This window comes from Mchenga conophoros, linkage group LG4 (assembly GCF_057382185.1).
Source record: "Mchenga conophoros isolate Kocher_MC1m ecotype Shallow Benthic linkage group LG4, M_conophoros_male_GT1.1, whole genome shotgun sequence".
Lineage (NCBI taxonomy): Eukaryota > Metazoa > Chordata > Actinopteri > Cichliformes > Cichlidae > Mchenga > Mchenga conophoros.
In genome coordinates, this window is record NC_140529.1 from 25903411 (window position 1) to 25930457 (window position 27047).

General features: G+C 40.7%; 1 protein-coding gene across 1 annotated transcript in view; it reads left to right on the plus strand.

Annotated features, from left to right (window-relative positions):
- The window catches only part of LOC146576189 (ubiquitin carboxyl-terminal hydrolase 22-like), a 29493-nt gene extending 3365 nt beyond the window's left edge, over positions 1-26128 (plus strand). Inside the window, exons 2-13 of the mRNA XM_085271269.1 lie at positions 13277-13409; positions 14705-14818; positions 14916-15017; positions 16644-16810; positions 18319-18478; positions 18970-19072; positions 20222-20380; positions 21649-21775; positions 22874-22965; positions 23373-23435; positions 23836-23985; positions 24071-26128. Of these exons, the coding sequence (XP_085127395.1) occupies positions 13277-13409; positions 14705-14818; positions 14916-15017; positions 16644-16810; positions 18319-18478; positions 18970-19072; positions 20222-20380; positions 21649-21775; positions 22874-22965; positions 23373-23435; positions 23836-23985; positions 24071-24113 (1413 nt within the window). The 3' untranslated portion in view covers positions 24114-26128. The remainder of the gene's footprint in view (positions 1-13276; positions 13410-14704; positions 14819-14915; positions 15018-16643; positions 16811-18318; positions 18479-18969; positions 19073-20221; positions 20381-21648; positions 21776-22873; positions 22966-23372; positions 23436-23835; positions 23986-24070) is intronic.
- Positions 26129-27047: the final 919 nt, after the last annotated feature.

Sequence of the window (27047 nt, forward strand, 5' to 3'; positions counted from 1 at the left end):
ATTTATTTTTTGCATTATGGTTCTAGAGCAAATTCCCCATTCAGCTGGAATGACAAGTACTCTTATCTGCTGTGTAATGTTCTGCAATCTGCTACTGACACACAGTTGAAATATTAACCATAAACTCCACGTTTAATGTTGTTATTTTTTGTAGACTCTGTCACGCCTGAAGCCTGGTGTCATTTTGTTCTAAAAATGTAGCAACCGTCTTCTCTGCACAATCACAAATGGCCTCTAAATCATTTCGTAATTGGGACACAAACGGTCCATTGAGAAAACAATTAAATACAAATAAAGGGGCGTTTTGAAGATGCCCCGTGAAATGAAATGGCAAGAATAAACAAGTATGCAGTGTTGTTTGTCTTCGGGGTGGATTTATTCCAGATGAATAAGTCTGTGGTTCATTGTATTTAGCCTTGAACAAGAACCTAGATGCTGGTTAGTGGAAAGATCTTCTTTAGCCATACTGGGTAGCGAAAGGATTGGAAAGGAAAGACCATTGTTTTGGTTTGCTTTCCCTTCTGTCTTTCAAATCCCTTCTGTTTTTGATATGCTAAGCTAGTGTGCTTTAAATTCTGTGTGTGATTAAAATGGGTATGTCGTGTGGGACCTTTTCTGTGCTGTTTCCTGACATTTTATTTCTCTTAATTGCCAGATTTCCATTTAAGTGGACTTTGACAGAACGGTGTCAGAGCAGCTTTTGTGTCATTTGATTGAGGCTAATCTATTTCAGTTGTATTCAAAATTTATAGTTTGTGAATGGCCATGGTTGTGAGTGGTAATGCCTCTATTCATACTTATTTATCTTGACATTGCTTAATCCAGGACGATGAACTCTTATTTCATTTACTGGACTACTCCACAGTGAGGGTCTGTGCAATACAGTTAAACAAGAGATATTACCCTAGGTTGAGTGGAAACGGGGTAGGATGAAAGCAGAGTGGGGTGGGGTTGGCAGAATTTTTGCAACCATAACTACTTTGAAGATTGTGCTGTTACTTAGATTAAAGAGTAATGATTAGAGAGCTGACAGTAGTGAACTTGTATTTTCTAGTTTTGATAAATCATATATGATCTGAGAAACCACACCCCCTGCCCCCCAGCCTTCCTCTACCTTTCCCATAAGTGCAAACCCCCCTTTGTGCTTTTCTGCTTTTGATGAGAGAAGATGAGAAATAAATCATTTGCTAGATGCTGCTGGAAATTTCAGAAAACGGATATATTTTCAAGGCTTGACACAATTACGACGCCTGTCTCTCCCTCCTCTTCTTTCAGTTGGCATGCACACATGCACAAAATCACCGAGGCACGGCCCATCCCAGAGAGCGCCTGATTTCTGTGCTATGAGGAGATCTCTTTGTCAGATCTGCCTCCATCGCATCACAGGCCTGCTCCTTGACTCATCAGCATACGTTTCTAGCGCCAGGATCTATTCCTACAGTCTCTTCTTATCACGCTTTTTTCCTCTTCTGCGCCCACGCCGCTGCTGCCTGCTTTACCTTGACTTTATTTTATTTGTAAACCTTGCTAAGCCATGGTTCTTCTAAAGTCTAGCCTATTAAGTTTGTTTCAAATACTCTTTTGATTATTCATATTTTATTTAACTTTATTGGTGTGCAGTACTGTACAGAAATCTTCAGCAGCTACTCATTTCTTTAGGTCCAGCTATTTTTTTTAAACATCTACATACATGCCTGGAAATATAGTGTATATAAAGCAAAAATAGAATTTGTACAATTCTCAATAGGTTGAAGGACAATATTTTGTGTCATCGCTGTTTTTCCACACAGCCTGAACCAAAAATCGATTTCTTTTGTAGTTTGGCATACCCCAGCTTTTTCTTCCAGTTTCCCTTCCTTAAGAATGGCTTCTGACAGTCACTCTTCCACTGAGACCATTTCTGATGAGGCTTCAGTGAACAGTAGATGGATCAAAATAAGGGCCACATACATCTCTCAGGTCCGGTGTGAGGTCTTTGTGGGATCCCCCCCGTTTGTTAAGGGCATGGCTTTTAATACTATCCATCTTCCCTGGATAGTTTTTAAGTCTGTCACTTCGTTTTTTTCAAGCTTCAGTTGTCACGTCTTAAATTTTTAAGGACACATTGCACACCATGACAATATATGCCAAATCTTCCAAGTTTTCTTTTGGGAATCATCTTGTTGGTGTAAAAATGCTATTTTACACAATTTAAAGGGTTGTATTGTTATGTGTAGTTAGAGCACTGATTTATCCCTTGAGTCGGGTGCCTTTTTATACTTGATTGATACATAGGTCATTATGAAGTGGTTTAACAATCAAACGCACAAAAAAAATATATCACATTTCTTGGTCTGGTCAGATATAAGGACTGAAAAACCTTGGGAAGAACTGTTTTTCAAAACTACTTTAAAAATTAGAAGAAAATCTGGCTACTTGGAAATGGAACAAAGAAATGGTTGGGTTACTCAAGGCTTATGCTGAGTATTTATTGGAATTAAATAAAACATGGGTTGAATTATTATTTTTCGAATTATATCTTTATCTGAATTAATTTGATTTTGTGGATCCTGGGAAATGCATAATCAAATGGTCTATTTTTCTGTTAGTTATTTATTTATTTTTTTTCCTCTCATCCGATTGGCTTGCAGGCAACACTCTGTGGCTTTGGTGATGTCAGATTTTGGTTCCTGGGCCCCTGTCCAGGCCTGTTTTTTCCATGTCTGTATGCTCTCTGTCACTCCTTGGTTTCTTCTTATGTGGGTTTCGGTCTGTCAAGCACCATGGCTATGGCTCAGTGAGTCAGACTAAACAAATGGTCTGTAAACCCCTCCCAGAGTAATCATGGACCTGGTGTGTCACCTTGTGGTGCCCCTTTCACATGCTGTTTGCCTCCCAGTTTTTTAGTCATAGAAAGTCTTGCCTCATAAATACTCTGTGTCCTGAGGGAACTGTAACATACTCTGTGAACTTCTTTGTACTGTACCCCTAGGTGCATTTTATACTATTCTGGGTTTTTTCATTTCTGGTAAGACATACCAAAGGACAAATGTTAACAATCTTCCACTTGGAAGCAATTTTAAGTAAGTAGGTACAAAATTTACAAATAATAGCCACATATGTAAAGTGTTGGTTAAGCATATGGGTAGGATTTTGCATGAAAGTTTGCTCTTAGATAAACAATGGAGAGGAACATTAAAAAAAAAAATAGGTGTTTACAAAACAAAAGCTTTTGTGTTGTGGTATTATCTTTTGCAATGGCCTCATTGATCCTTACACCCGAATATTCAGATATGGGAGTCTGTGTAAGTGGAAAAAGAGCATGAGTTTGCAATTTCATTGGTCTCATTCCCCTTTGACTGATTCCCTCTTCCTCTCCCACAGACTGTTTCTTTTCATTGTCCTCCCTTCAACTACACTTCTCATTTGACTGTCCAGCAGGCTTTGGAAAGGCATCACTGCCACAAAGCATGCTGTTCGTGGCATGAGCCAGCCAATGAGGCTGCTGTCCAGCCCTCCCTTAGTACCACCATCTGGCTAATGAGCTGTCAGTCACTCTCCAGCGGCTGACCAGAACCAAGAGGCAATCAATCTCTTTTTTGTAGACACTTGGTCATTCCCTATAGTTAAAACCTTTCACTGAAGTGACAGCTTTTCTTGGGATTGACATTATGTCTACAAAACATTCTCTCTCCTTGTGAGAAAGACAATAGCATCAGACACTTGGATGACAATTACTTGGGTCTGTTCTGTAATATCACTTTTAAGGAAGCTATATTGCAATAGCTCCATTGTGGCTCTGTTCAGTGGTGCTTATAGATTTTCTCGCAAGTGATGGTTATGGCATATTGGTGCTGAAGGGAAAAACACGCAATTTGATGATTAGTCCAAGGGTGCCATTCAAAACAAGCTGCTCATCAATTTCTGATTAAATAAATAGTTGTCTTATTTTGGTAGAGCAGGCTTTGGGCATCTGATAGCTGCAATAACCATATAGCAATTTGTTAGCTTGGACAGTTAAACATCTCTGCAGCTTAACAAACTTGTTCATAAATTATTATTGTTTTTAAGAGGTGAATTGAATTAAAGTTGGCTTTGTGCTCTTGTGTGATGGAGCTTTTTGCATTGATTCACAATGACCTTTAAAGGGAGTATGGCTGGTTTCCAAGTATATGCATATTCCAGAAGACGATCTCTAAATACAGTATTACTAATTAAATACCATATTTCATCTTTCACTGCTGCATTCTGCTTCCTGTTTTCTCCCACATCACTTAATGTCTTAAATAAAAGAGTAAAAGAATAGAGAATGCAGACTGTCACTCCCTTATTCAGTGATCTTAATTACTTTCACATATTCATTATGTAGATTATCACGTGTTCAGCAGGCCTAAAAAATCTGCACAAATCCCCAGTATGGAGTTCTCCTTCATACACTGTTTATTCAGGTGTGTGTGTGTGTGTGTGTGTGTGTGTGTGTGTGTGTGTGTGTGTGTGTGTGTGTGTGTGTGTGTGTGTGTGTGTGTCTTTTTTTTTCATTTTCCTGGGAAAAGTAGACTCTGTACACTAAGGGCTTAGGGTTTAGCTTTGTGTCGTTATACCACTATATGTGACAGTATGAGGCTAAACTACACACTCTAACAATCCCTTATGTCTCCTACAAGTTAAAATTCATATGTATGAGGTGGGAATACATTCTCAAGCCAAGACTACACAGCATTCATATCACTTTCAACAGGCCATGCAATGAGCTGACGTGAAACCGTACAGATTCATGTTGTGTATCTCTAGGGCAGCTTACTGAAAGTGCATGTTGTGGGCCAGGCATTGTTATGTGAAAATAGTGGGGGTGGGGGGTTACAGCATCATTCTGCCAAGACAGTGTCAGGCAACAGCCCCATGAGGTCAGTCAGAAGCAGTGCGGTTCTGGAGCATCACCATCAGTTTCCTTCCATAGTCTCTTGTTGACTTGCTCCTGTTAAATATGGAGTCAAAGAAGACTCGGTATATGTGCACACTTGTGTCCAAGTATCACAGCAAATGTCTAACAATGTCTGTGTTTGCTGTGTGTGTTTTCAGGCGTATTTATAGTATGCACTTTTAATGTCAGTTACGGTTAATGTATGTGTGTGTGTTGAAAAGCATGCATGGGCTTATGAGTGCTAGGCAGCATGGTGAGTCACTGTTCTCATATAGCTTTGCTCTCTAGTCTGTATTGACTTTGTTGCCCCTCCCCTCCTTGCTCCTCTCTTTACAGCAGCAAGAAGGTTCTCCGTTGAGCCAGACCTTTGTCCACATCATAATTGTTGTCATCATTCTCTCTCCTCCTCAGTTACAGCTCATCACATTACTGGCTACGTTTGAATAACTGAATGCATTACCCTTAATGCTTGGAGTAAGTGTGACGTATTGATGGCACTTTTGTGAAGTTAGATCTAGAGCACTGGAGGATTCATATTTATTCCATCATAGTCATTTTTTGCTAGTAGCCCCACACAGCATCGGTGGACTCCACAAAGCATTATGCCCTCTTTTGCCCATGCTAATAATAGATTGGAGGTATAGTTGTTTAAATCGGTGGTTTTCTAAATCTGCTCTTCTATGAATCAGCAACTTTGCGCATCATTTCCCTTCACTCAGAGCACAGCCTAACCGCCCTCAAAGAGCGTGCATCCCAGGTGGGAGATGCAGCCTAGCGCAGCACGAACATGAGCTTGCTACCTGCCCGACACTTGTTCCAGTCATCTGAGCCAGCGGCTGATCAATAGCTGATCTAATAGAACATTAAAAGCTCCAGGTGCAGACAGAGATGCAGGACTGCTGACACTGAGGAGTAGACAGCCTGTGAACTATTGTAAGAGGCAGAGAACAGGGATAGATTTTCTGCCCAATACAGATGTATTGAGGTAGGGGAGGGTGAGGAGTAGGGTAAGGCGTGGCATTAGCAGGGTTTCTTGTTTTTGGTGCTATGGTGCAGTGGAGAAATGGGGATTAACATCACTGCTGGTGGGATGAGTTTGGACAGGCAGTTAAAAACATGTTATTAATATTAAGTACAGTGAGTAGCTTTTCTTACTGGTGTATTTAGGGCTTAATTTATACTCTAAAAACGGAACTGCTTCTTCACTCTATCTGTTCTACTACTACTGTCTCCCATTTTACCTTTTATATGTTTTACATGCGACCTTAAAGATTTAGAGTTTGTTGTAGATGTTAGTTTTAAGTGACGTAATTAGTTCATTTCCTTATTCACTCACCAAGCTCATAGAGCTTTTCTTTGGTGCTGCCCCTTCTGCCCATTCAAAGCTGGCTGCCTCACAGACCAATTTGAATAAAAACAGAGCTTAGTGCCTGCAACCGTGAATATCCCCTCCACTGCAATAGGGCTGCCACGATTTGTCGACTAGTCACGATTACGTCGACTATCAAAATCGTCGACGACTGATTTAATAGTCGACGTGTCGTTTGAAGCTTTGTAAGATCGCAAAAGACGCAGGAATAATAGCAGGATTTAAGAGTGTAATAACGGACTGAAACAGAAGATGGCAGCACAGCATGTACAAGGATGCCAGCTGCCGTTAAACCCCGAAGAAGAAGAAGCAGCTGTGTCCCAGAATTCATAGCGCGGCCCAGCTTAGTTTCCAACAATGGCGGTAGCTAGTTAGTTTTAATATTACTCTTATTATTCTTTCTGGGTCACAAAATAAACGTTTAACATATTTTCAGGCGAGAATGTAGCTGTGTAAACCTCAAATATCTGCTCAGTTTATCAGGACACCACATATTTTCAAAAGCGCTCCGACGTTTTCGGAGACGTCTGTTACCCACTAGCTCGATAGCTAGCCGGGGGCTAGGTCACTAGCGCCGTGAGAACACCAGACTCCCAGCAAATTGTTTTCAAACCCACCGCCGTCTTTCGCGACTCAGGTTAAATATATATGAGTCACTTAGATAAATTAAAAATGTTATTGTTTGGCTTTTTTTAGTATTTTATTTGTTCCTGAGTAAATCGGTTTGGCTGAGATTAAAGTTATAGTTTTTACACAGCTGAAGCAGACAGCTGATTATCAGAAGTGTGAGATGCTGGAGAATATCCTCCGGTGTCCTGTTATATTTTAGATAGCAAGGAGTTTATTAAACTTTACCGAAACAATCTGCAAATTTCATTAAAATTGAATAAACTATCATCTTGTCTTTATTTTTAGTTAGCACCTTAAAAGCTTAAAGCTGTAAGCTAATGATAGTTATATAAGAGCAGATGCTGCTGGTGCAATAAGCTGTAGTTTTATGTCCAGTGGATGATGATCTGATTAGTCGACTAATCGCATAAATAATCGGTGACTAGTCGACTATCAAAATAATCGTTTGTGGCAGCCCTACACTGCAATGTCATCACAATCTAGCCCATGCCTACTAATGCTTATCCAAAACATAGACCGCACTGGGAGTTCTGCTGGCTACCTCTGTGTCATTGCATGGTACTGTCCGCATTGATCACATCCTGACTAGCATATTTTGTTGCAAATCAGATAAGTGAATTTTGAATTCTTTTCTCTTCTGACAGAATTTTGCACAGGAATGGTATTTTTATCCTGCAACCACTGGCTCCTACACAATTTGTGACCATTTCTGCCCACTCCCACTGATAAATCATCTCTGCGGGGATTCAGGTCTCAGTCCAAATGTTTTTTTTCCTTCTAAAAAAACATAATGCCTCAAGTACAGTTAACAGCGGCATTTCTGTTATTGTTAACATATGAAATAGTTGTGTTAACTTCTGTTGTTAAAATTCTGTTGCAAGTAGCTGACAAGAGAAATGATAGAAATAGAGGGTATCAAGTATTAAATCTGGATATGTGCTATAGGTGGGAGAATCATTACACTGCCACCCAATATCAATATTTTTTATATAAATTATTGTGTATGTAGTCCAAACTGATTTTTTTTTCTTTAAATTGACCAATCCATCACTACTTTATAACTAGTCATGGTGGTATTCATTAAGCCAGATTAAGGTGAATAGAAGGTAACTAATCAGTGTTGGAGAAGGAGAAGAAAGTGACTCAGGTAATTCATTTGCCATTTAAACAATAAAAAAAAAGAAAAAGACACGTTACACATTTGATAATGCTACAGTGAATAAACCATCATTGTATCATCAGGATTATTTTTTCCCCATTCCCAGGTATACTTTAAAGTAAGAAAGAGCCTTTCATTAGAATGGAGGACTAGGTTCAACAAGAAAATAGGTCAGCTGATTACCTGAATATATTGAATAACCAGGTTTTTCCATCATTTAAATTTTTTTCTTCCCTAAGCTTATTTTGTGATGACAATGCTAAGATTCATCGGGCTCAGCCTGTGAAAGAGGGGTCCACATAGCATGAGTCATTTTGACACATGGGTTAGCCATTAGAATACAGACCTCAGCCCCACTGAAAAACCTTTGGATGTGCTAGAGAAGATGCTTTATCTGAGACTGTAGCAGCATAACTACTGGTTCAGAGGCACCTGATCTACCATTAACTATAAGCTAACAATAAGCAAAAAGGAAAGTTTATTGTACTGAAAATGTATGCTGCATCTAATAATAATGCCTAAAGGAAATATATAATGTAAATGGAGCAGACTGTCTCTAGGGGCGTTTGGCTTTTGAAAGTGACTTGCTGAATTTGTGGGCTTGTGGCTAATTCAGCTTGAGGTGTTTTCACCATATTGGTGATTGCGAATTTTTTTGTTTTCTCCAGTTGTTTCGAACAATGGTGCAGATGAGCTTCAAATCACCATTTGCAGGAGTTGTAAGGATTTTTTTTAAGTACCGTAATTGTCGGGCTATAAGCCGCTACTTTTTGCACAAGCTTTGAACCCTGCGGCTTTTAGTCAGGTGCGGCTTTTCTATGGATTGTCCAAGATTTTTGTGATATCGTAAGAGGATTTATTTTGTTTGTTCCGCTGTTGTACGGCACTACGTTGACTGGCAGGAGGGCATGTGATCAGACACACAGTATCGGGGTTCAAGAGTGGTATGTTGGTCACGTGTCCATCCGCCAGGCAACATAGTGCTGTACAAGTAGCGCGAAAAACAAACTTCAAATTAACGCTACGCGTTCAGCGGGAGTCGTGGATGACGAGCGGCAATAAACTTGCGAAAAGCAAGTTATGCTCAACTCCACCGGTGGAACCTGACAGCTTGGAAAAGTGTGAAAACATCCATGATCACCAACGGATTTCAAAGGGCTGGACTGCTGCATTATGGAGAGGAAGACACCGCCACGGCCCTTCAGAGGGTGTTCGACTCTGACACTGACAACGAGGATTTGTTTGGTTTTGAAAGTGACAACGAATGAAAGAAGCTGAGAGTGGATGACGTAGCCATCCTGAGCCTGTTCGTATCAGACACTGGAGGAGAGGACTTTGGTGGTTTTAGTGCGCAGGAAGAGAAAGATGGTGGTGAATGACTGACTTTTCTTCTTGTTAAAGCCGTGTCACTGCACCTGAGCCTAAAAGGTAGTCCGAATCTATTTTTCTGGTGTGCTGTAGGTTATTGTTATGTACTACATTTGTTACTCATTTATGAAGCACAGTACATGTTTCGTACTTGTAATTACCGCTACGTGCACATATACCTAAAAAGTTATGCAAATATGTACCCATAACTTGTTTTTCAAAATATTAATAAAAGTGATGTCTCCAAACAGCCATCTCTTTCCTGACAATTCCCTTTGTGCATATTCTCTTACATAAGTCAACATTGAAACACCTGCGGCTTTTGGTCAGGTGCAGCTAATGTATGTACAAAACAGGATTTTCCCCTGATTTTAGCTTGTGCGGCTAATATTCAGGTGCGCTTTGTAGTCCGGGGAAATACGGTATTTGTCTCAGGAAGTGAGGTCTAAATATACTTTCTGTCCAAATATCACATGACAGAAAGTTAATTTTTAAGGAAGCATAAAAATGTTGCATTTCACCTTTAGGGGCCACTGGAAACAAAATGCATAGCCATACCAAGCGGCGAGATGAGATTTTAGCAACTGTGCCTTGCTGAACGGCGTTGTTACTTGCAGCTATAATGTTAATTTCCTGAAACACAAAACCTGTACACAGACCTGAAACTAATGTGCCCGTAGGAGCCCAATTCAACGTCCCACTTCTTTGCCCAGTTCTTTGTCATGGGAACAAAGTTTCACTACAGAACATATTTACAATTGTAGTTAGTTATTTTAGGGATTGCATTATTAGTGGTATCTTTGATAATTGTGTAATAATACCATTTCATTGTTCACTGTTCTAATATGTGGTTTGTCCAGGAAGAAGAAGGCAAAACTGACTGGACCTCTTTTTAAATTCTTTTTTATTTCTATGGCACAATGATGGTTTATGTTTTTCAGAGTGTCTCAGGTTATGCTTTTGAATCCCAATTCAAAGTTAACAATAGGCAGACAACATAACGCGGGACCGCTGAGTTTATATGCAGTAGCATTAGTTATAAAGTAGAGGGTGAGGTTAGTTTCACACACTGTGCCTAAAAGTGTAAAACCGAAAGCTGTCTGGTCAGTACTTTTTCCTTTTATTTTCGGTATCTTCACCTACTTCACAGCTCTTTTTGTGCTATCTCCCCTCTAAGTGGGTGACTCATTGCATCAGGTCTGCACCCTGAAAGGCTTTGATTAGATTGCTTTCTTTCTCCTCCCTTTCCTTATTCAATTTCTCCCTTTCAAAAAGGCATGCTGACAACTTTCTGCTGTAGTGTCCTTTAGATTCCTAAATAAACAAACAAAGATCAGACAAAGCTCTGATTTTAATTAGATCATTAATACTGCATTTATATATTTATTAGGGGTGCAACGATACACAAAATTCACGGTTCGGTTCGGTTCGATACTTTGGTGTCACGGTTCGATATTTTTTCGATACAAAAAAATGTTCATGCCTTTTTAATTTGTCATTTATTAAAATTATAAATATATATTTTAACTCAAAAGTACAGTTTTTAAATTTAACCCTAACCCTTGTGCGTGTTTTTTATTTTGACAGCGAATGCGCACCTGCGGACCACTTATGTGCAGCCCTGGTTATTTAGCTCGTCATATTGCAGCCACAGAAATTATTTTGTCCATGAAACCATAAAGCTGCACTTTCTTTTTGCCTTATAGTCTGATTTGTCATAACTTCTCCGTTTTGTGGTAAGCTTTTCTTTGGCTGTCACGTCTTCACCCTGACCTGTCTTATTTGGCTCAGCAGAACTAAAATATATATCTGTCTGTGAAGGTTCTCAGTCATCCAGGTCATCGTAGTCAAATATATATCCTGCTGCTTTTACACACGCACTCACATAAGCTCAGCGATTCTCTGCGCGATCAACCTCTCACATGTTTAAGCTGCGGGAGATTTCACTTGTCATGTTTGCATAGTAAGCTAACGATTAATAAGACGATGTCAGAGGAATTGGTGCGCAAATTATCATCACTCACCAATCAGTGCTGTAGCTCTCTATACACAGTTCGCACGATTGCAAAGTGAAAGCAAAAAAGCAAGCGCAAATTCAAACGCGATTTCAATATGTCACATATTGACAGTGGCTCACCGATGCCAATTACATAATTACCCAGCTACATTTCTGAAAGAATGCAAAAGCATTGACATATATTTTTCCTTCCTACAATAGCCCGACGGGCAGGGCAGAGATAGATTTTGGTAGCCCGACTGGAAAAATCGCTAGCCCCGGGACGTCGGGCTAGCGATTTTGCGAGCCCTGTATCTGATTGAGGAATCACTCATCTTTGGAAAAGAGTTTATTACAGAGAAATGTCTCTTTCCAAAATAAAAGCTATACTATCCGCTTCTTCTGGGCTATATTCTCAGCAGCATATTAAACATATCAGGTCCCCATAAGGAGAATCATGTGCTAACAGCTGTCTAAATGACTCGGCTAAAGTTAATAGCATGCTTGCTTGTTTTTTTTCTGTTTCCACTTGTCTTTGCACTAGGATGATGTCGGCGTAAATGTGCAGTCATATTCGTTGTGTTCCCACTAGTGCTTTCAGGTTAATCTCGTTGAAATGACATTAACGCCACAACACGGCAAATCTCCGTTAATGAGCTACCGCCGATTGCCCCGTGCATGGGGCTAGATGGCCAACACGTTAACGAGCTAACTGCGCTAACACACTAGCTCCCACCCATGTAATTGAGCATTGCGTGGCACATCCAACATACTGTTTTACTTTAGTCCATGACTCACTTACCTTCAGGGTCATACGTCACATGAAAACCAAAATAATTCCAAACGCCAGATCTGAATGAGGGTGGGGGAGGTCCATGTTGCAAGGAGAGCTTAACTTCTGTCTCGCTAGCTTGCCCTGCGCTCTTCCTTCTGACGATGCTGTCTGTGTTGAGCGCTCAGTGGATCTGCATTCGACTACTCCGCCTAGGCTGCACTGTCGAGCCTAGGCGGAGTAGTCGAACGCAGATTCACTGAGCTCTCAACACAGACAGCATCGTCAGAAGGAAAGTTGATAAAATAAATTACAAATTTTGTATTGTTCGATACATATGCGTACCGAACCGAAAGCACTGTATCGAATGGTTCAATATCAATACGAATATCGTTGCACCCCTAATATTTATTTATAGTAGTTTCATGTTGACCTTTCACCCTTTTTAAATGCTTGACCTGCATGTCAAGCAGTTCTGTCCTACTCTATTGCTGATCACATTATTCAGGACTATAGTTCTACACATTGTGTTCATAGAACAGGTCCTTTATCCTCTGTGTCACTCATGCTCTTTAGCATTTTAGCTTTATAGTTGCTGCTTATTATTCTACATTGATTCCTTTAAGGAAGAGTTTTTTGCATGTTTGCCAGTTATGCCATGTTATGAATGAAATCACTGGCAACACACCTATTGCTGTTAGTGAGTTACCTGCACATTGTTTGCATCCTCTGGTGTGCCTGTCAAGCATCAACACCCTTTATGGCTTGCACATGTTTAATACAGAAAGATTCACTGTGAAATTAATTTGTCGCTGTGTTTGATTTGTCAGCAGGCCCAGCAGTCTTTAGTCTGTCCTCCTGTCAGGTTCATTCAAGCTTTGTGTCCTCAGAATTGTTTGTCTGACACTTGAAGATAGAACTTTATTTTTCTGCTCTTTATACTTTTACTAGGCCTCGAAGCTCTGTCCTGCTTCAGAGGATTTTCTCAAAATTATGGACTTGTCCTTTCCTGCCTTGATCTTAATTCCTTTTGTCCCCTGTTCTCTCCCAACCCCCGTAATCCCTTGGGTCCTTCTCCCCAGGCCAAGTCGTGTATCTGTCACATGTGTGGCGCCCACCTGAACCGACTCCACTCTTGTCTCTACTGCGTCTTTTTTGGCTGTTTTACAAAGAAACACATCCACGAACACGCAAAAAACAAGAGACACAATCTAGGTAAGTTGCTCACTCTCACGCACTCTAAGACCCTAGTTGGTTATATTTAAATTATTCTCACGACCAGTGGCAAAATAGATGCTGACTGCATTGCATTACAGTTCCTGTGGGAGTGCCTAGTCCCAGTCACATTTAAACTGGCAGTCTTCTTCAGCAAGGGGATGGTAGACTTTTGCTAATCTTGTGCTACCAAAAAGAGTAGCTTCAACATTACATACCAATTATGCTAAATAAGACAAAGGTATTAAAGAGCAAGATTTTGACATCACCCTGATGAGCACAATTAAATGTGGGAACAACAGAGACAATAGAACAGTTTTGTACACATCTTAATGGCTTTAATTGATTTAATCCATTTCAGCAGTTTGGTCACACACACACAGACACACACACTCCGTCCTGTGTGCGGGGATGCGGTCTTAATTAGCGTTGAGCTTTCCACAGGTGCCTCCCTGACACTGGCACTCTGTTCCTCTCTACCTCTAATCAAATTAATCCAAACTCCCTTGTCTGCTCCACTGCTAGATGTCAAGCTCCCTTCTCAGTGCTCTGTACCCATCATTTTCACTTCCCGTTCTTAGCAGGCTCACTCACAGGACTTTGCTCATGCCTTCTTTGTCTGCTTATTTTTCTATCAACCTCATTTCCCCACCTCTTCATCCTCTTACTGTTTTGCTCTTATGCTTTACTCATTTCAGCACGAGTGCTGAAATGCTTCTCATGCCTTATGCAGGACCTTGTCTTCCTCCTCTCTCTGCCACTTGTATTATTCTAATTTTTCTTCATTAACCGGGTGCTGTTGTATGCAGTGGAGCATCCTGTTTCTATATATATTTTACTGTCTTTTCTTATTTCACGCCCTTGCAAAACACTGAGCAGCACATATACACCGGTTGGTTTTTCTACATGATGCATTAGCTCACCTTCTTATTGTGAGTAGCGCCAAAAACAGAAAGATGTCCGGTTAATCTAAAAATAGGTTGTCACAGCAACAGAGCTGAAATACTGTTGCTGTGGAGTTTGAAAATGGAAGAAGTTGGGTTGTGTTAATGGGAAGCACAAGTGGGGGTGGTAGACAAATACACCTTTTCCATCACTGCCTGCCTCACATCTGTCATTTTTCTAGTGGAAGCAATAAGATGGTAACACTTGGTTTTATCAGTGGTTTTAGACAGCAAAGTAATCATTTTAAACCCCCCCCCCCCCCAAATGTCTATTACTGTACAAAAAAAAAATACTTATAATTTGATTGCAATCTAATACTCACTCTCTTTCCCCCTCCTTCCTTCCTACAGCAATAGACCTATTATATGGTGGAATATATTGTTTTGTGTGTCAAGACTACATTTATGACAAAGACATGGAGCAGATTGCCAAAGAGGAACAGAGGAAAGCATGGAAATTGCAAGGTATAGCATTCTGTTTTCATTAATACAGTTTTCTTTCTTTTCTCTTTTTTAAACTAAAGCAGCCTGGTAATCTCTGCCCCGTCACATTTGTCCACAGGCATAGGGGAGAAGTACACGACGTGGGAGCCGACCAAGAGGGAGCTAGAGTTATTACGACACAATCCAAAGCGGAGGAAAATCACTACAAACTGCACCATAGGTGGGCAATCGATTGCACTGTTTATTCTGCACGTCTTAATCTGCACAGCTTTTCTTCTCATCGTAGTTGTGATTGCTGTGGGTTTTCTCCATGGCTCTTTGTGTGTTTGTGTACGTGTGTGTGCGCGCAAGTGTGCTTGGAGTCACTCATGCATTTAGGTGTAATACTCAAGGTCAACCAGACTGGGCAGCCCCGCAGGCAGTGGACTGGGAGAGGCAGGACACAGTGTTCCCTCTCAGATATATGCACACTACATCAGAATGTGTGTCTATCTCTACCCAGAGCTTGTTTTCTCTTTGTTCCTTTTTTGGAGTTATCTCTTGCCATGCTTTTACCCCTCCTGTTGTTTCCATTGTGTCTCTAATTTTGTACATGTAGTAATTTACCCTTTTTCCCCGCCCCGTCTCCCACCAGCCTTCACTCTCTTTATACCTTCAAACAATTTGCTTGGTCAACCTGACTGGGCAGTGGAACTGGTGTCTTTATGTGTGTGTGCCCACCATGACCAGTCTAAATTGTTTAGGCGCTCACTGAGCACTCTTATCAAGAACCAAACCTTGGTCAGTTGGATTAGACCCAAGATCTAGCTGTGTCTCACCTGTTCTTCTGGCCATCATTTCTCACTCTAAATGAATTCATTCAAAGCTTTGGGAACACATCCAAGTTGCACACAGTGTTGCTGGCATACCTGACCCAACACCATATTAACTTTTCAGCCAAACAAAAATGGATCACAAAGCATTGGTGGCTTTTATGCATAACTTCATTATGTTTAAATACATGAACCAGCCTTTTATATATCAATCTAGTGTTAAAAACCAAATCTAACTCAATTTATTAAATGTAAAAGAAGTGTTCAAACCTTTTACTTGACTTTATATTCTTACAAGGTGCATTTGTTTCACAATTTACACTACATGCCAGTACAAAAGCGTGACATCCAATTAACTCTTCAGAGCTCTGTGATTAAAATTCTGTCGAGCCACAGCTCAGGTTAAAGGCATAAAAGCAACGCGTATTCCCAGTAGCATAGAATTTTGATGTGTGTCATCTTCAGAAGTCCTTTGTAGGGATATATCGCTCAGTAAAAGACACATGACAGCTCACAGAGTTTACCAAATGCCATTTAAAGGACTCTGAGATAAATATTTTACTTTCTGGAAAGAGCTCTTAGTGAACATGAAGCACTGCTCATCTTCTGGTCACACCTCCATGGTAGAGCATGGTAGTAGCAGTATGATACTATGGAATTAGTTCTTAATAACAGGCCCAGGGAAACCCAATGCAACTCAGTGAGTGATGAATAGTAAGTAATACACCTTTTAGCATGAAGATAACCCAAAGCTAACGGCTAAAACATTGCTGAATTGGGTTTGGAATAACTGTCTGGCTAAGTTGAGCGAAAGCTTAGACTTTAAAATGAGAGAGCATTGAAAAAAAGAAAAAGACTTGTAAATAGTTTATGTACTGAATTATTTTTTGAACAAGGAAGTTCACTGTAGTCCAAAGATAAATATGATTTAAAAATCTCTTCATCGTCACCAGTGCGAATTGGAGTCACTGCCGTGTTTAACCTTCAAAGCCCTGATGTTCTCCCTCTTCTTTTATTCCCTTTTTGTTCCGCAGGTTTACGAGGGCTAATAAATCTGGGCAACACGTGCTTCATGAACTGCATCGTTCAGGCTCTGACACACACACCACTGCTACGAGACTTCTTTCTCTCCGACAGACACAAGTGCGAGATGCAATCAAACTCCTGTCTGGTGTGTGAGATGTCGCAGCTCTTTCAGGAGGTACGACGCACAGTCGACATGTGCAAACTTGTTAGATAGGTTTGGTAAATGGCACAAAGAAAATGGGTTTGTGAATGTTTAGTTTTTTATCATCTTTTTTTTTTGTGTACACAGCTATAATTTTAGAGATTTTTAACAACCATGCAATACAGAATGTTTTCTCTGCCATAAAAGGCTGAGTCACTCTTGTGCTCTTTTGTCAAGTCCAAAGAGGGAGGCAGAGACAAGGGAAGAAATGCTGCCTGAAAGGAATGTAGAGTGCAACATACAATGCAGTAATTATACACCTTTATTGAATCTGCTCAGCCAGATTTAAATTACGTAGCCCTTAAAAAGTCTTAACTGTTTATTCTTCATGCAACAGAAAATAGGCATTTTACATCTAATAAACTCAACCCAGAGTCTTACGTAATGACTGCCTGCTCTGCTCCCACACTGTCTCACTTCCTTCTTACATCCTCTCATTTGCAGTGTATATGGGCACACAGTTGGCAAGTGGTGTTATAATATATAACGAGTTGAATCATCAGCCCCCCACCTCCGCAACACACACAGACATGTCTGTCCTGTCTCAGTTAGCTGAACTGTTCAGTTGTATTTCACATGAAGTGTCTTTGAGGCATAAAATTCAGGATTTTACATTTAAACAGTCCCGGGCACGTGAGCAGTCTTTTTTTTTTTTTTTTTTTTTTGTGCCTAAGCCTTGTTTCATAGGTTACATCCAGCTCCCCTCTGTATCTTCATCAAAAGTCATCTTGTGGCTCTGTAGGCACCTGCGTGATCTCAGGCAGCTTTTTTGGATTGAAAAGGGGAGGTGTGGCCTGCTTTGATCAGCGACTCTCTCCTCTTCCTCTCCCCTATTCTTGTCTTCGTGTTGTCGCGTAATTCGTTTGTCAGCCACCTTCAGACTGCCGAAAAGGAGAAGAGTCTGTAAGATTCAAAAAGAGACGTCAGCTCAGCATTTTTTTTTTTCTTTCACCGCTCAATCAGACTTCAGAGAAAACTGAGGAGTATAAAGCGACGTGCGCGCATTATCCGCACGTCGAGATGTGAGATCCTCTGGCATTAATGAGGTCTTGTTGGAACTTCGTTGCACTGTTTTTGCACCCTGCCTTGCCTTGTCACTTGCTTGTCCATCCTGACCTGCCCTGAATTCTCAGTCCAATTTCAACAGCAAGCCAGAGATCTCCAGCACATAACAGATGGATATTTTTGCTGCACACTCTCCCTGTTTTTCCCCCACCCATCTGCTTTGACTTGCCTCTGTTGTGTCTTACACTTTCCCTCTCTGTGGATTTGCTGTCATCAGAGCTGGTTCTGTTTTGTAACTTTTGTTAGAATTCATTTATATCTGGCAAGACCTGTTGAATGAAGTGCTTACAAAAGAGCCAAAAGAGACTGGAATGAAGTGGATAAAATAACACACCTAGTAACACCTGGAAAAATAGGCTAACCACCTTTCTTCTTCACCCTCACCCACCTGTCCCATCTTTCATCCCTTCTCCCAGTTCTACTCGGGCCACCGTTCGCCCCACATTCCATTCCGGCTGCTGCACCTGGTGTGGACTCATGCACGCCACCTCGCAGGCTACGAGCAGCAAGATGCCCATGAGTTCCTCATTGCAGCATTGGATGTACTGCATAGGCACTGCAAAGGAGACACTATCAGTAAGTCGTCCTTAAACACAATTAGTTTAATGGGTTTATTTATTTATTGAGTTTGTGGCCCATAAATACTTTAGTTTGAAATTCCAGTTCGACTTAAGTGAGTAAACGCAGGTAAAAACAGTGTCGGCTGAGATTGAGGGGAGTGTTAGGAGACAGAGCCACCTACTGTCTCTGATCTGGCATATCGAATTATACCTAAAATCTACCGACAGACAACAGTGCCTTACTTCACTGGAAACATACTGAAGGAGACTTACAATGTACCAACGGGACAGCAAGCAAGTAGTGTAAGGAATGTCAATAGGCCCTGCTGCAGTGCAATGACAGGTTGACTCAGTCATAGCCACAACGGAAAGGCTTACCCTGATTGGCTAGAGAGAATAAAGAGCTGTGAAGTGGGAGTGAGGCACTGTGAAGCTTTTAAATGTGCTAAAGAGGTGGGCAGTGTGCAGTCATGTGTGTTCATATTGTCTCCTCTCTCTGGTCAACAGACGACAATGGCAAGAAAGCCAACAATCCAAACCACTGTAACTGCATCATTGACCAAATCTTCACCGGGGGCCTGCAATCAGATGTTACCTGTCAAGTTTGCCAGTAAGTGTGTGTGTGTGTGTGTGTGTGTGTGTGTGTGTGTGTGTGTGTGTGTGGGGGGGGGGGGGGGGTCAGATAAAACCCCCGTCATGATGCAATGGAAAGGGACTGCTGAAAGACAATCCCACTCGAGATGTTCACTAAGCATTCATGTTGAAGCAGCATCACGCCTTCTGTCTTTTTTTCCCTCCAACATTTACTCATTCATGCATCCTCCACATATTCCTGTCATCTTCAAGTAGTGGGGGAACCATTGGTTTTTGCGCTCTTATTCAAAGACCCAGTCCCTGCAGAGCTGCTTTAATGGAGGTTGTCTAGACAGCAGCGCAACCCAAGCATTGCCTGCTTCCCCCTAGAGCTGTCCTGTCACATTAACACTAGCACGCTGCACTGAACTGGAAAGCACCTCACCCAGACTTGCAGGCAAGCCCAGCCCAGCTTACTGTGACATTACCTGCCTCCACTGTGAAAGTAGAGACTGCTGATGCAGAGCTGCTCATGACAGTGCATCACCGTGGCAGTAAATCACGCCCCTTCATAATCATTAAAATCACTTTTTGAATATAATGGGTAAGCTCTTAAGCAATAAAATGCATCAGCAAAGGCTTTCAAACTAAAGTAGTGCCATACTGGTGTCAAATTACTGCAGAGCTGATCTCCTATTGCCATAAATGCATGTCTGCTTGCCTTGCTAGCCACCCACTGGTTGCTCTGGGTATTGCAAAACCATGACTCATCTAACCAACATTGATAATGTTTGGCAGCCCACCCCTGTGCATATATATTTATGTATACTCTACACATTTTGCACTTGAGGCCTCTGTTTTGCCTGGGCTGCAGTCCATCACGCTTATTGGGCTGTAATAATACAAATTCTTTACGCAAAGCCATTTTCTTTGACGTAACACATCATTGAATTGCAGATGAACCCGGAACAACTGTGTAGACATTATTCACATGCGCACATTCAGTCTTCCATCAGCCTTAAACAAAGACATGATCAGAATCTCAAGGGGGCTGTGGGAGTTTAATCTTACTCGTTACCATCTATGTCATCATCCTGCCAAGTGACGCCAAACTACACAAAGCCACACACTAATAGTTAAACATTATAATTGAACTCCCTTCTTCTTCTTCTTTTTCCCCCTGTAGTGGGGTTTCCACAACGATAGACCCTTTCTGGGACATCAGTCTGGACCTTCCTGGCTCTTCCACGCCTTTTTGGCCCCTCAGCCCTGGAGGGGATGGAAGCACAGTTAATGGCGAAAGTCACCTGTCAGGATCCACCACGCTCACAGACTGCTTGCGCAGGTATATATTCATTCATTCATACATAAGGTTCAGTCCAGGTTCCCCAGGAGTGCTTTCTTTTGCTTTGTGTTTTTTAATGCAACACTTTAACATTTTGAAAAACTGTTTAAAGCCACTGAAAAAAAGGCCTGCTGGACAACTCCATATAAGGTGCAGATACTCCCTGTTTATGTCTAGACATGGAAAACTGATATTATGGATTATAGTGGCAGCGGCAGGGCCAACTGGCAGCATGGTGCTGGAATTAGTTATACTGTCACCTGCTGATTTTGCAGGCATTTTGCATTTTAAGTGTTTTTTGACATTTTTATGTAAATGAAGGTTTGTTTGTTTTGTGTTTTGTTTTTTAATAAATGTTTCTGTGGGCATTTTTTCTCTTTTGGAGAGTCAAAGAAGAACATTTTTTCTTGATTTTAAAAATACTTGTGGATGTGTCAGTGAGTGTGATGTAAAATACATAAACAAAAAGCAAAAGCAAACCAAAACCCTTCTCAGGTTGGATGCTACATGTTTATCGGGCTCCTAGTAGGCATATTAATCTGCGCTGATTTAAAAGGAAATAAGCTTTTATCAGTCCACCTGCATCTTTTCAGGAGCAGTCAGACATTCACCCCACCCCTGCACATGTACAGGGGGTCACATATAGTTTCTATTCAGGCACAACAGCCGTGTTATCCTTGAATCTCATCTTCTCCCATCACCAGGTTGACCAGGGAGTGTGACCTCTCATATCTCCTCTACTGCCTCTTCATTTTTTCAATTTGTTTTCCTCTTCTCCTTATCTTATTTCATTCTTTTCCCGTTTGCCCTCACTCTCTACCACTCACATTTGTCTCATCCTCCCCCTCTCTTTTTCTCACCTCCTCTCCTGCTGACTTTTTTTTTTTTACTGCAGCTTCTCACACATCTCTAGTTGCTGCAGCAAGTCTCTTAAAGCTACAGAACTGGTTGATGTTATTGCCATGGTGATAAAGGCGTTGACGACACCACATGGGCTTTTGCGTTAGGCAAACTGACATGCGTATGTGCTGCAGCAAAACCCTGCAAGCAGGCATATTATACAGACCTTCATGTTCTTCCACTGATACGGAGAACAGCTTAGTGCGCTCCACATTCAGAGGACATCTAACACAACCAGAAACACTCCACGCAGAAATCTTTCTTCCTGCTTCTCGCGTTTCATGCCTCCGTTCCATATCCATTTTCTGGCTGCACGTTTTAACACGTCATCTCTCCCCTCTCTCTTTATTGCATTCTTCACTCTGCAGGTTTACGCGACCTGAGCATCTAGGAAGCAGTGCCAAAATAAAATGTGGTGGTTGCCATAGTTACCAGGAGTCCACCAAACAGCTGACAATGAAGAAGCTTCCCATCGTAGCATGTTTCCATCTCAAAGTGAGTCACCCATGCGCTGCCAATTATCACTCGTTACATTGTCTGTCACTGTCTGACAGTTTGATTATTTAAGGCTAATCTGAGGATCTAACATTCGCACGTCTAATTTTGTCACCACTCCGAAATAGTTAAAAGAGCTGTGTGACTTAAAAGGAAAGTTCACCCTTAAAATCAAATGTGTGCATGTGTTGATGAGATTCCTGCATGCTTTTATATGTAATTGAGCTAATAAGTATTTCCTTATAATGCTAAGGTCTCATCCCCTAAAAACTTGAGCAGCAATTTGAGCAGTTTTATGTAGGAACTACTTTTCTTTCCATCGTGCTACCCATTTTTTTTTTTTTTTTAGCTTTTTTGCTGCACGGAGGAGAATCTTGAACCTGCCCTCGCTCGTGACAGGATGTAAACATTAATGCCAAGCTATAAGGTTGACTAGCTCTGTGTTTCCTTTAGTTAGAGACTGCACTGCAGGCCAGAGGAAAACAAATGCATTTGATCTTGACGTGAACTTTCCCTCCTTTCCGCCTTCATGCCAATGCATTCTGCTGTTCAATTATCTGTACTTGTTCTATATTGCAGTGGCATTAATATATGATTCATTTTGCTCTGTGTGTATGCAGCCTTTCATCTGATGTCAGCAAGGTTCACATTATGCAGTGCCTTAGCTGGCTGGTACATGTGCGTAGGTGTGTTCATAATTCAATTTAGCTGTTGTTGCCTCCTACAGTGTTGCACCTTTGTGCAGTGTCCCAGGACATTTATGATTTTTAATGACTCATATGGTGCTCCATTATCTTCATGTTTTATTTATTGCAATACTGGAGACCTATAATGTATTTGTAGGCTGCAGTAATGTTGTCTTAGATGGATATCAGCCTCACTTGTTATCTCATTACAAATATGGAAATGTTTGAGAGCCAGGGTGGAAAACATACATTTCACTCATGTTTTTTTTTTTGTTTTGTTTTGTTTTTTTGTAAAAATGATGCCTGTTAATTCTAAACATATAGTATTGGTTTCCCCACCCCCCGCCTCTCTCTCTTGCCACTTCTCCTTTTCCCGTCTCCCTTCTCATCAACCCTCTCTGGCCCTCTCCAGCGGTTTGAGCACTCTGCTAAACTACGGAGGAAGATCACCACGTATGTTTCCTTCCCCCTAGAGCTGGACATGACACCCTTCATGGCGTCCAGGTTAGATGATCGCTGAAGTCTACATGTTTCATTTCTACTACTAATGAGGCCCTCAGCTTTTCTTTTCATATATATTATAGTAAATATTTGGCAGCTAAGATCCAAATGGGGAAAAAATACTTTTCCTCGTATAGCCTTCACCTTCCCAATTCATTTATTACATTTCATGACATGCTTTGTGTAAATGCTCCCTAGTAATATACACTGTCACTAGAGCATGCAGCAGCAGTCTTGCCCCACCCCTGAATGTTGCATCCATTCAGCTCCGCTCATAGACTGAAACATCATTAGTGTTACAGGCAGAGAACCAACGTGCTTTCATTGATTGTAGTATTCTGCCACCTAGTGGATTTTTGAGGAAGTTTATACTTGCCTCAAACATTAACTGTCTTCTTTGTCTTTTACAGTAAAGAGAGCAGAATGAACGGGCAGTATCAACAGTCGGTTGATGTATTAAACAATGACAATAAGTGAGTACCTTGCATTAGCAAAATTCACGAAATATCACTAAATTATCAGCATTTGTTGCTGTATGACATCAAAGACTCTTACACAGTAGCACATGCTAATGACCCAAACCATCCGGCTGTGACTTCCCCTAATTAAATCAATTTGAAGCCTATTAAAAGCTGCTTAGTTTTCTTCATCCATTGCAGCTACAACTGCTTTAATTTTCCAGGACATTTATTGGGAAGATACTGTGTCGTTTGTGAAAATGTTTTTTCCTTAATATCTCTATAGTGTGAAAAATGACCTTAAAGTTTAATGGTACTGGGTTTTGAACCGAACGAGCTCATTTACTGGTGGGATGATGGGATATTCTTGCATTAAAAACTCAGTTTTTTCATTTCTTTTCTTTTTTCTTTTTAGGTATTCCTTGTTTGCTGTGGTCAACCACCAAGGCACATTAGAGAGTGGCCACTACACCAGCTTTATCCGCCAGCACAAGGATCAGTGGTTCAAATGTGATGATGCCATAATCACCAAGGCTAGCATTAAGGATGTACTCGATAGTGAAGGGTAAAAGTCAAAACACAACATTAGTGGTACACAGTCTGATACAGTGTGATACTGTAATTCATTTTGTTTTCTCTTTTCTTTCTAGGTATCTCTTATTCTACCATAAACAGTTCCTTGAGTATGAGTAGTCTTTGTGACCAATGACCATGAAGAACCACTTGCTTTTAAATGAGACAGTCATGTGACTGGCGACAGGATGAAACACACAAAGCTACCTGAAACTTTCTGACTACCAGTCTGCTCCTCCAGTTCTTGAGGATGAAAACAAACAAACAAACAAAAAGAGATGTGTAAAATTACACATACTTTCAAAAGAAAACAAAACAAGCACTGAGCTACTTCTTGGCATCTACTTGACAAAACTGAATAAAGAGGAGGAGGAGGAGGAAGGGTCAGGCACCGCCAGTTCCAGGCTTGGGCAGAGGGAAGAGGCTCCACACCCCGTCGCTCTCTCTCCCTTCCCCTTCCTGCTGCAGGGGCAGAGTCTGAGCGTGACCGACTGTCACGCCGATTGGTCATATCTGGATTTTTTTTTCTCTCACAGTATTCTGACCCCACACCCCACCCTCTGTCCCTCTCCACCTCCCACACACTCTCCATCTCTCTCCCATGGTGCTCTCATTTCAGCTGACCAAGCATTTAACTTAGTGATGATGGAGGACAGTATGTTGTCATATGCATAAAGGACTGAATGCAAAAAAAAAAAAAAAAAAAAAGGACAAAAAAGGAAATATATAAATCAGCGTATTATGAACTTTGCAAGAACATTTTTAAACTTATGGTTATGATTCTTATCATTTGTGAATTTAGTTATGAAATACTGTATGAATCTAGTATACATCTATTTTTTATGGGCAATGAAATAATGGGAGAGCTTGGAGACGCTGCCTTTGCCAGTAGCTGGGGAAGCGCTGCCATGGAAACTAAACAGATTTGGACCTGTGTGTTCTCATGTTTCATTATTTACTGTGTTGATTGTTTCATTTTTGTTTTTTAAAGTCTGGCTGAGGGCAGGGAATATCTTATTTTTTTAGCGACTCGTTGAATTTTTGTTTACTTGTTTTCTTTTCAGTGTCTTTAATTTTTTTTTAATTGTTATTTTCAGTACATTCATATGTTTCTTGCTGTCCTGGTACTGGAAATTTCTTTTTTTGTTTTGACGTATTATACTTTCATTCTTGTGGAATTGTTGGTATAATGATGGTGATGACTAATTGGCTCACCTTTTGCTGTTTAGAAAGTGTGTATGTTGAATGTGAGCTTTGGGTTTTTGTACTGTATGACAAGAAGATTCAATACACAAAACTACAGATCAGGTCCTGTAATATGTGAGGCTGATGTGTTCTCTTCGAGTTGAACACCTTGAATGTTTCTGTGCAAAGGAAAAAAAGAAGCCCTGTTAACAGCACTGCATGCGATTGGGCTCTCATGGTCTTATATGTGAAAAATTGCCCTTAGTAATGGCTCGAGGCTTGTTGCCCGTCATGATTTGTTTCTTCTGTACTTTTGGGTGAGAAGGCTGTTTGAGATTTCTAGTGGATTAAACACATTGCACATATATGGGCCCTGTGCGACCGCAGTCTGGCTCTGCATCCATCAGTATTAATCTTCTCCATGGCAACTGTGGATGGTGTAAACCAGTTTGGCTTACAGTATGTCTTGCCTCTGCAAACCTAGTGTTCTATTAAATTGTTTGTCAACTCAGACTTTAGGTAACACACATATGTGTCAGGGTTTTGTGGTCACTGATTGTGTGTATTAAAAAAAAATTGACGGATTGAAACTTGTATTTTAAAAAAAAAAAAAAAAAAGAAAAGAAAAGGGGGGGAAAAAAGAGGACCAGGGCCCTAACCAATCACAAAGTAATGCCACATAAAGAAGAAAAAAAGGAACCCCTGTTTGTTTAGCTGCTCTATTGAAAACCAACATGCATATCCTTTGGTCTCCTGCGTAACCTCAGCTCGTAGACAGTGAGGAATTTCTGAAGGGTGAAATTGAAGACTTCTGAAATGGTCACACTGTGGTTTTGTTCTGTGGTGGAGCAGTTGAGACCGCCCAAAGGACATTCAGGGACACAGCTGAAACGAAAAGGAAGAGGAGAGCTTCATTCGTTTCAGTGATTAAACTCAGAACAAAACTGGAATATGGATATGCTGTCTGTCTCATTTCTTTCTTTTTGTTTTTGTTTGCACATTAAAATATATTTTCAGAAGTGAAGCGCTGCCGTGCATGTACTGTTATAGAAGAACAAGGACAGAAACAAAAGTGGAGTCTCACTTTGTCAAAACTTAGACTGAACGCTGAAACACAGCTGATAGCTGATAATCACATGCCTAACTGATCAGATGTAGGCATGTGATTATGGCTCCACCTTGTGGTCACATTTAAAACCGCAACACAAAAAAAGAACAAGCCTGGTCATGGGCATTTAACCACATCCTGCACTAAAACAGCACATAAGATGAGGTTGTATCCCTTCACTACTTTACATTACTTCATTATTTATGACATAAGTGAAACTTGTCTCGTATTTATGATTTGCTAAGACAGTTATTTTGTGTTAATTTGTGTTAAGCGACTATAACTTCCGCCTAATTAAAACAGTTTAAAGTAAATTGGATTTTAATTTAACATTTTGTATCCTTAGAAAATTGGTTGAGAATTAAATGAGTGCACAAATCCCTCATCTCCATAAACACACATTAGGAAATAAGCCGTAGCCACCTTGTAACAATATTGAAACACAAGTCAGCGAGGTAGCGTATTAATAAAAATAAAGTCCGGTTATTACAACACCAAACGTGCTTAATTTTAGTGGGTATTGAGACCACTCACACATGCTTTGTGCAGTGTACTATAGTGGACTGAGCCAATGTGAGGTTCATGAGGGGGAGTTCAACTTTCAAAATAAATTATCTTCCAGTCTACATTTAAACTAATAGCTTTCATTGGGTTTAATAATATTTAACATGAAATAGTTATAATTTAAAGTGATAGCTTGATGATTGCAATGAGCGGTGCTATACCCCTTTAATTTCCACCCATGATTGCACTGACATGAC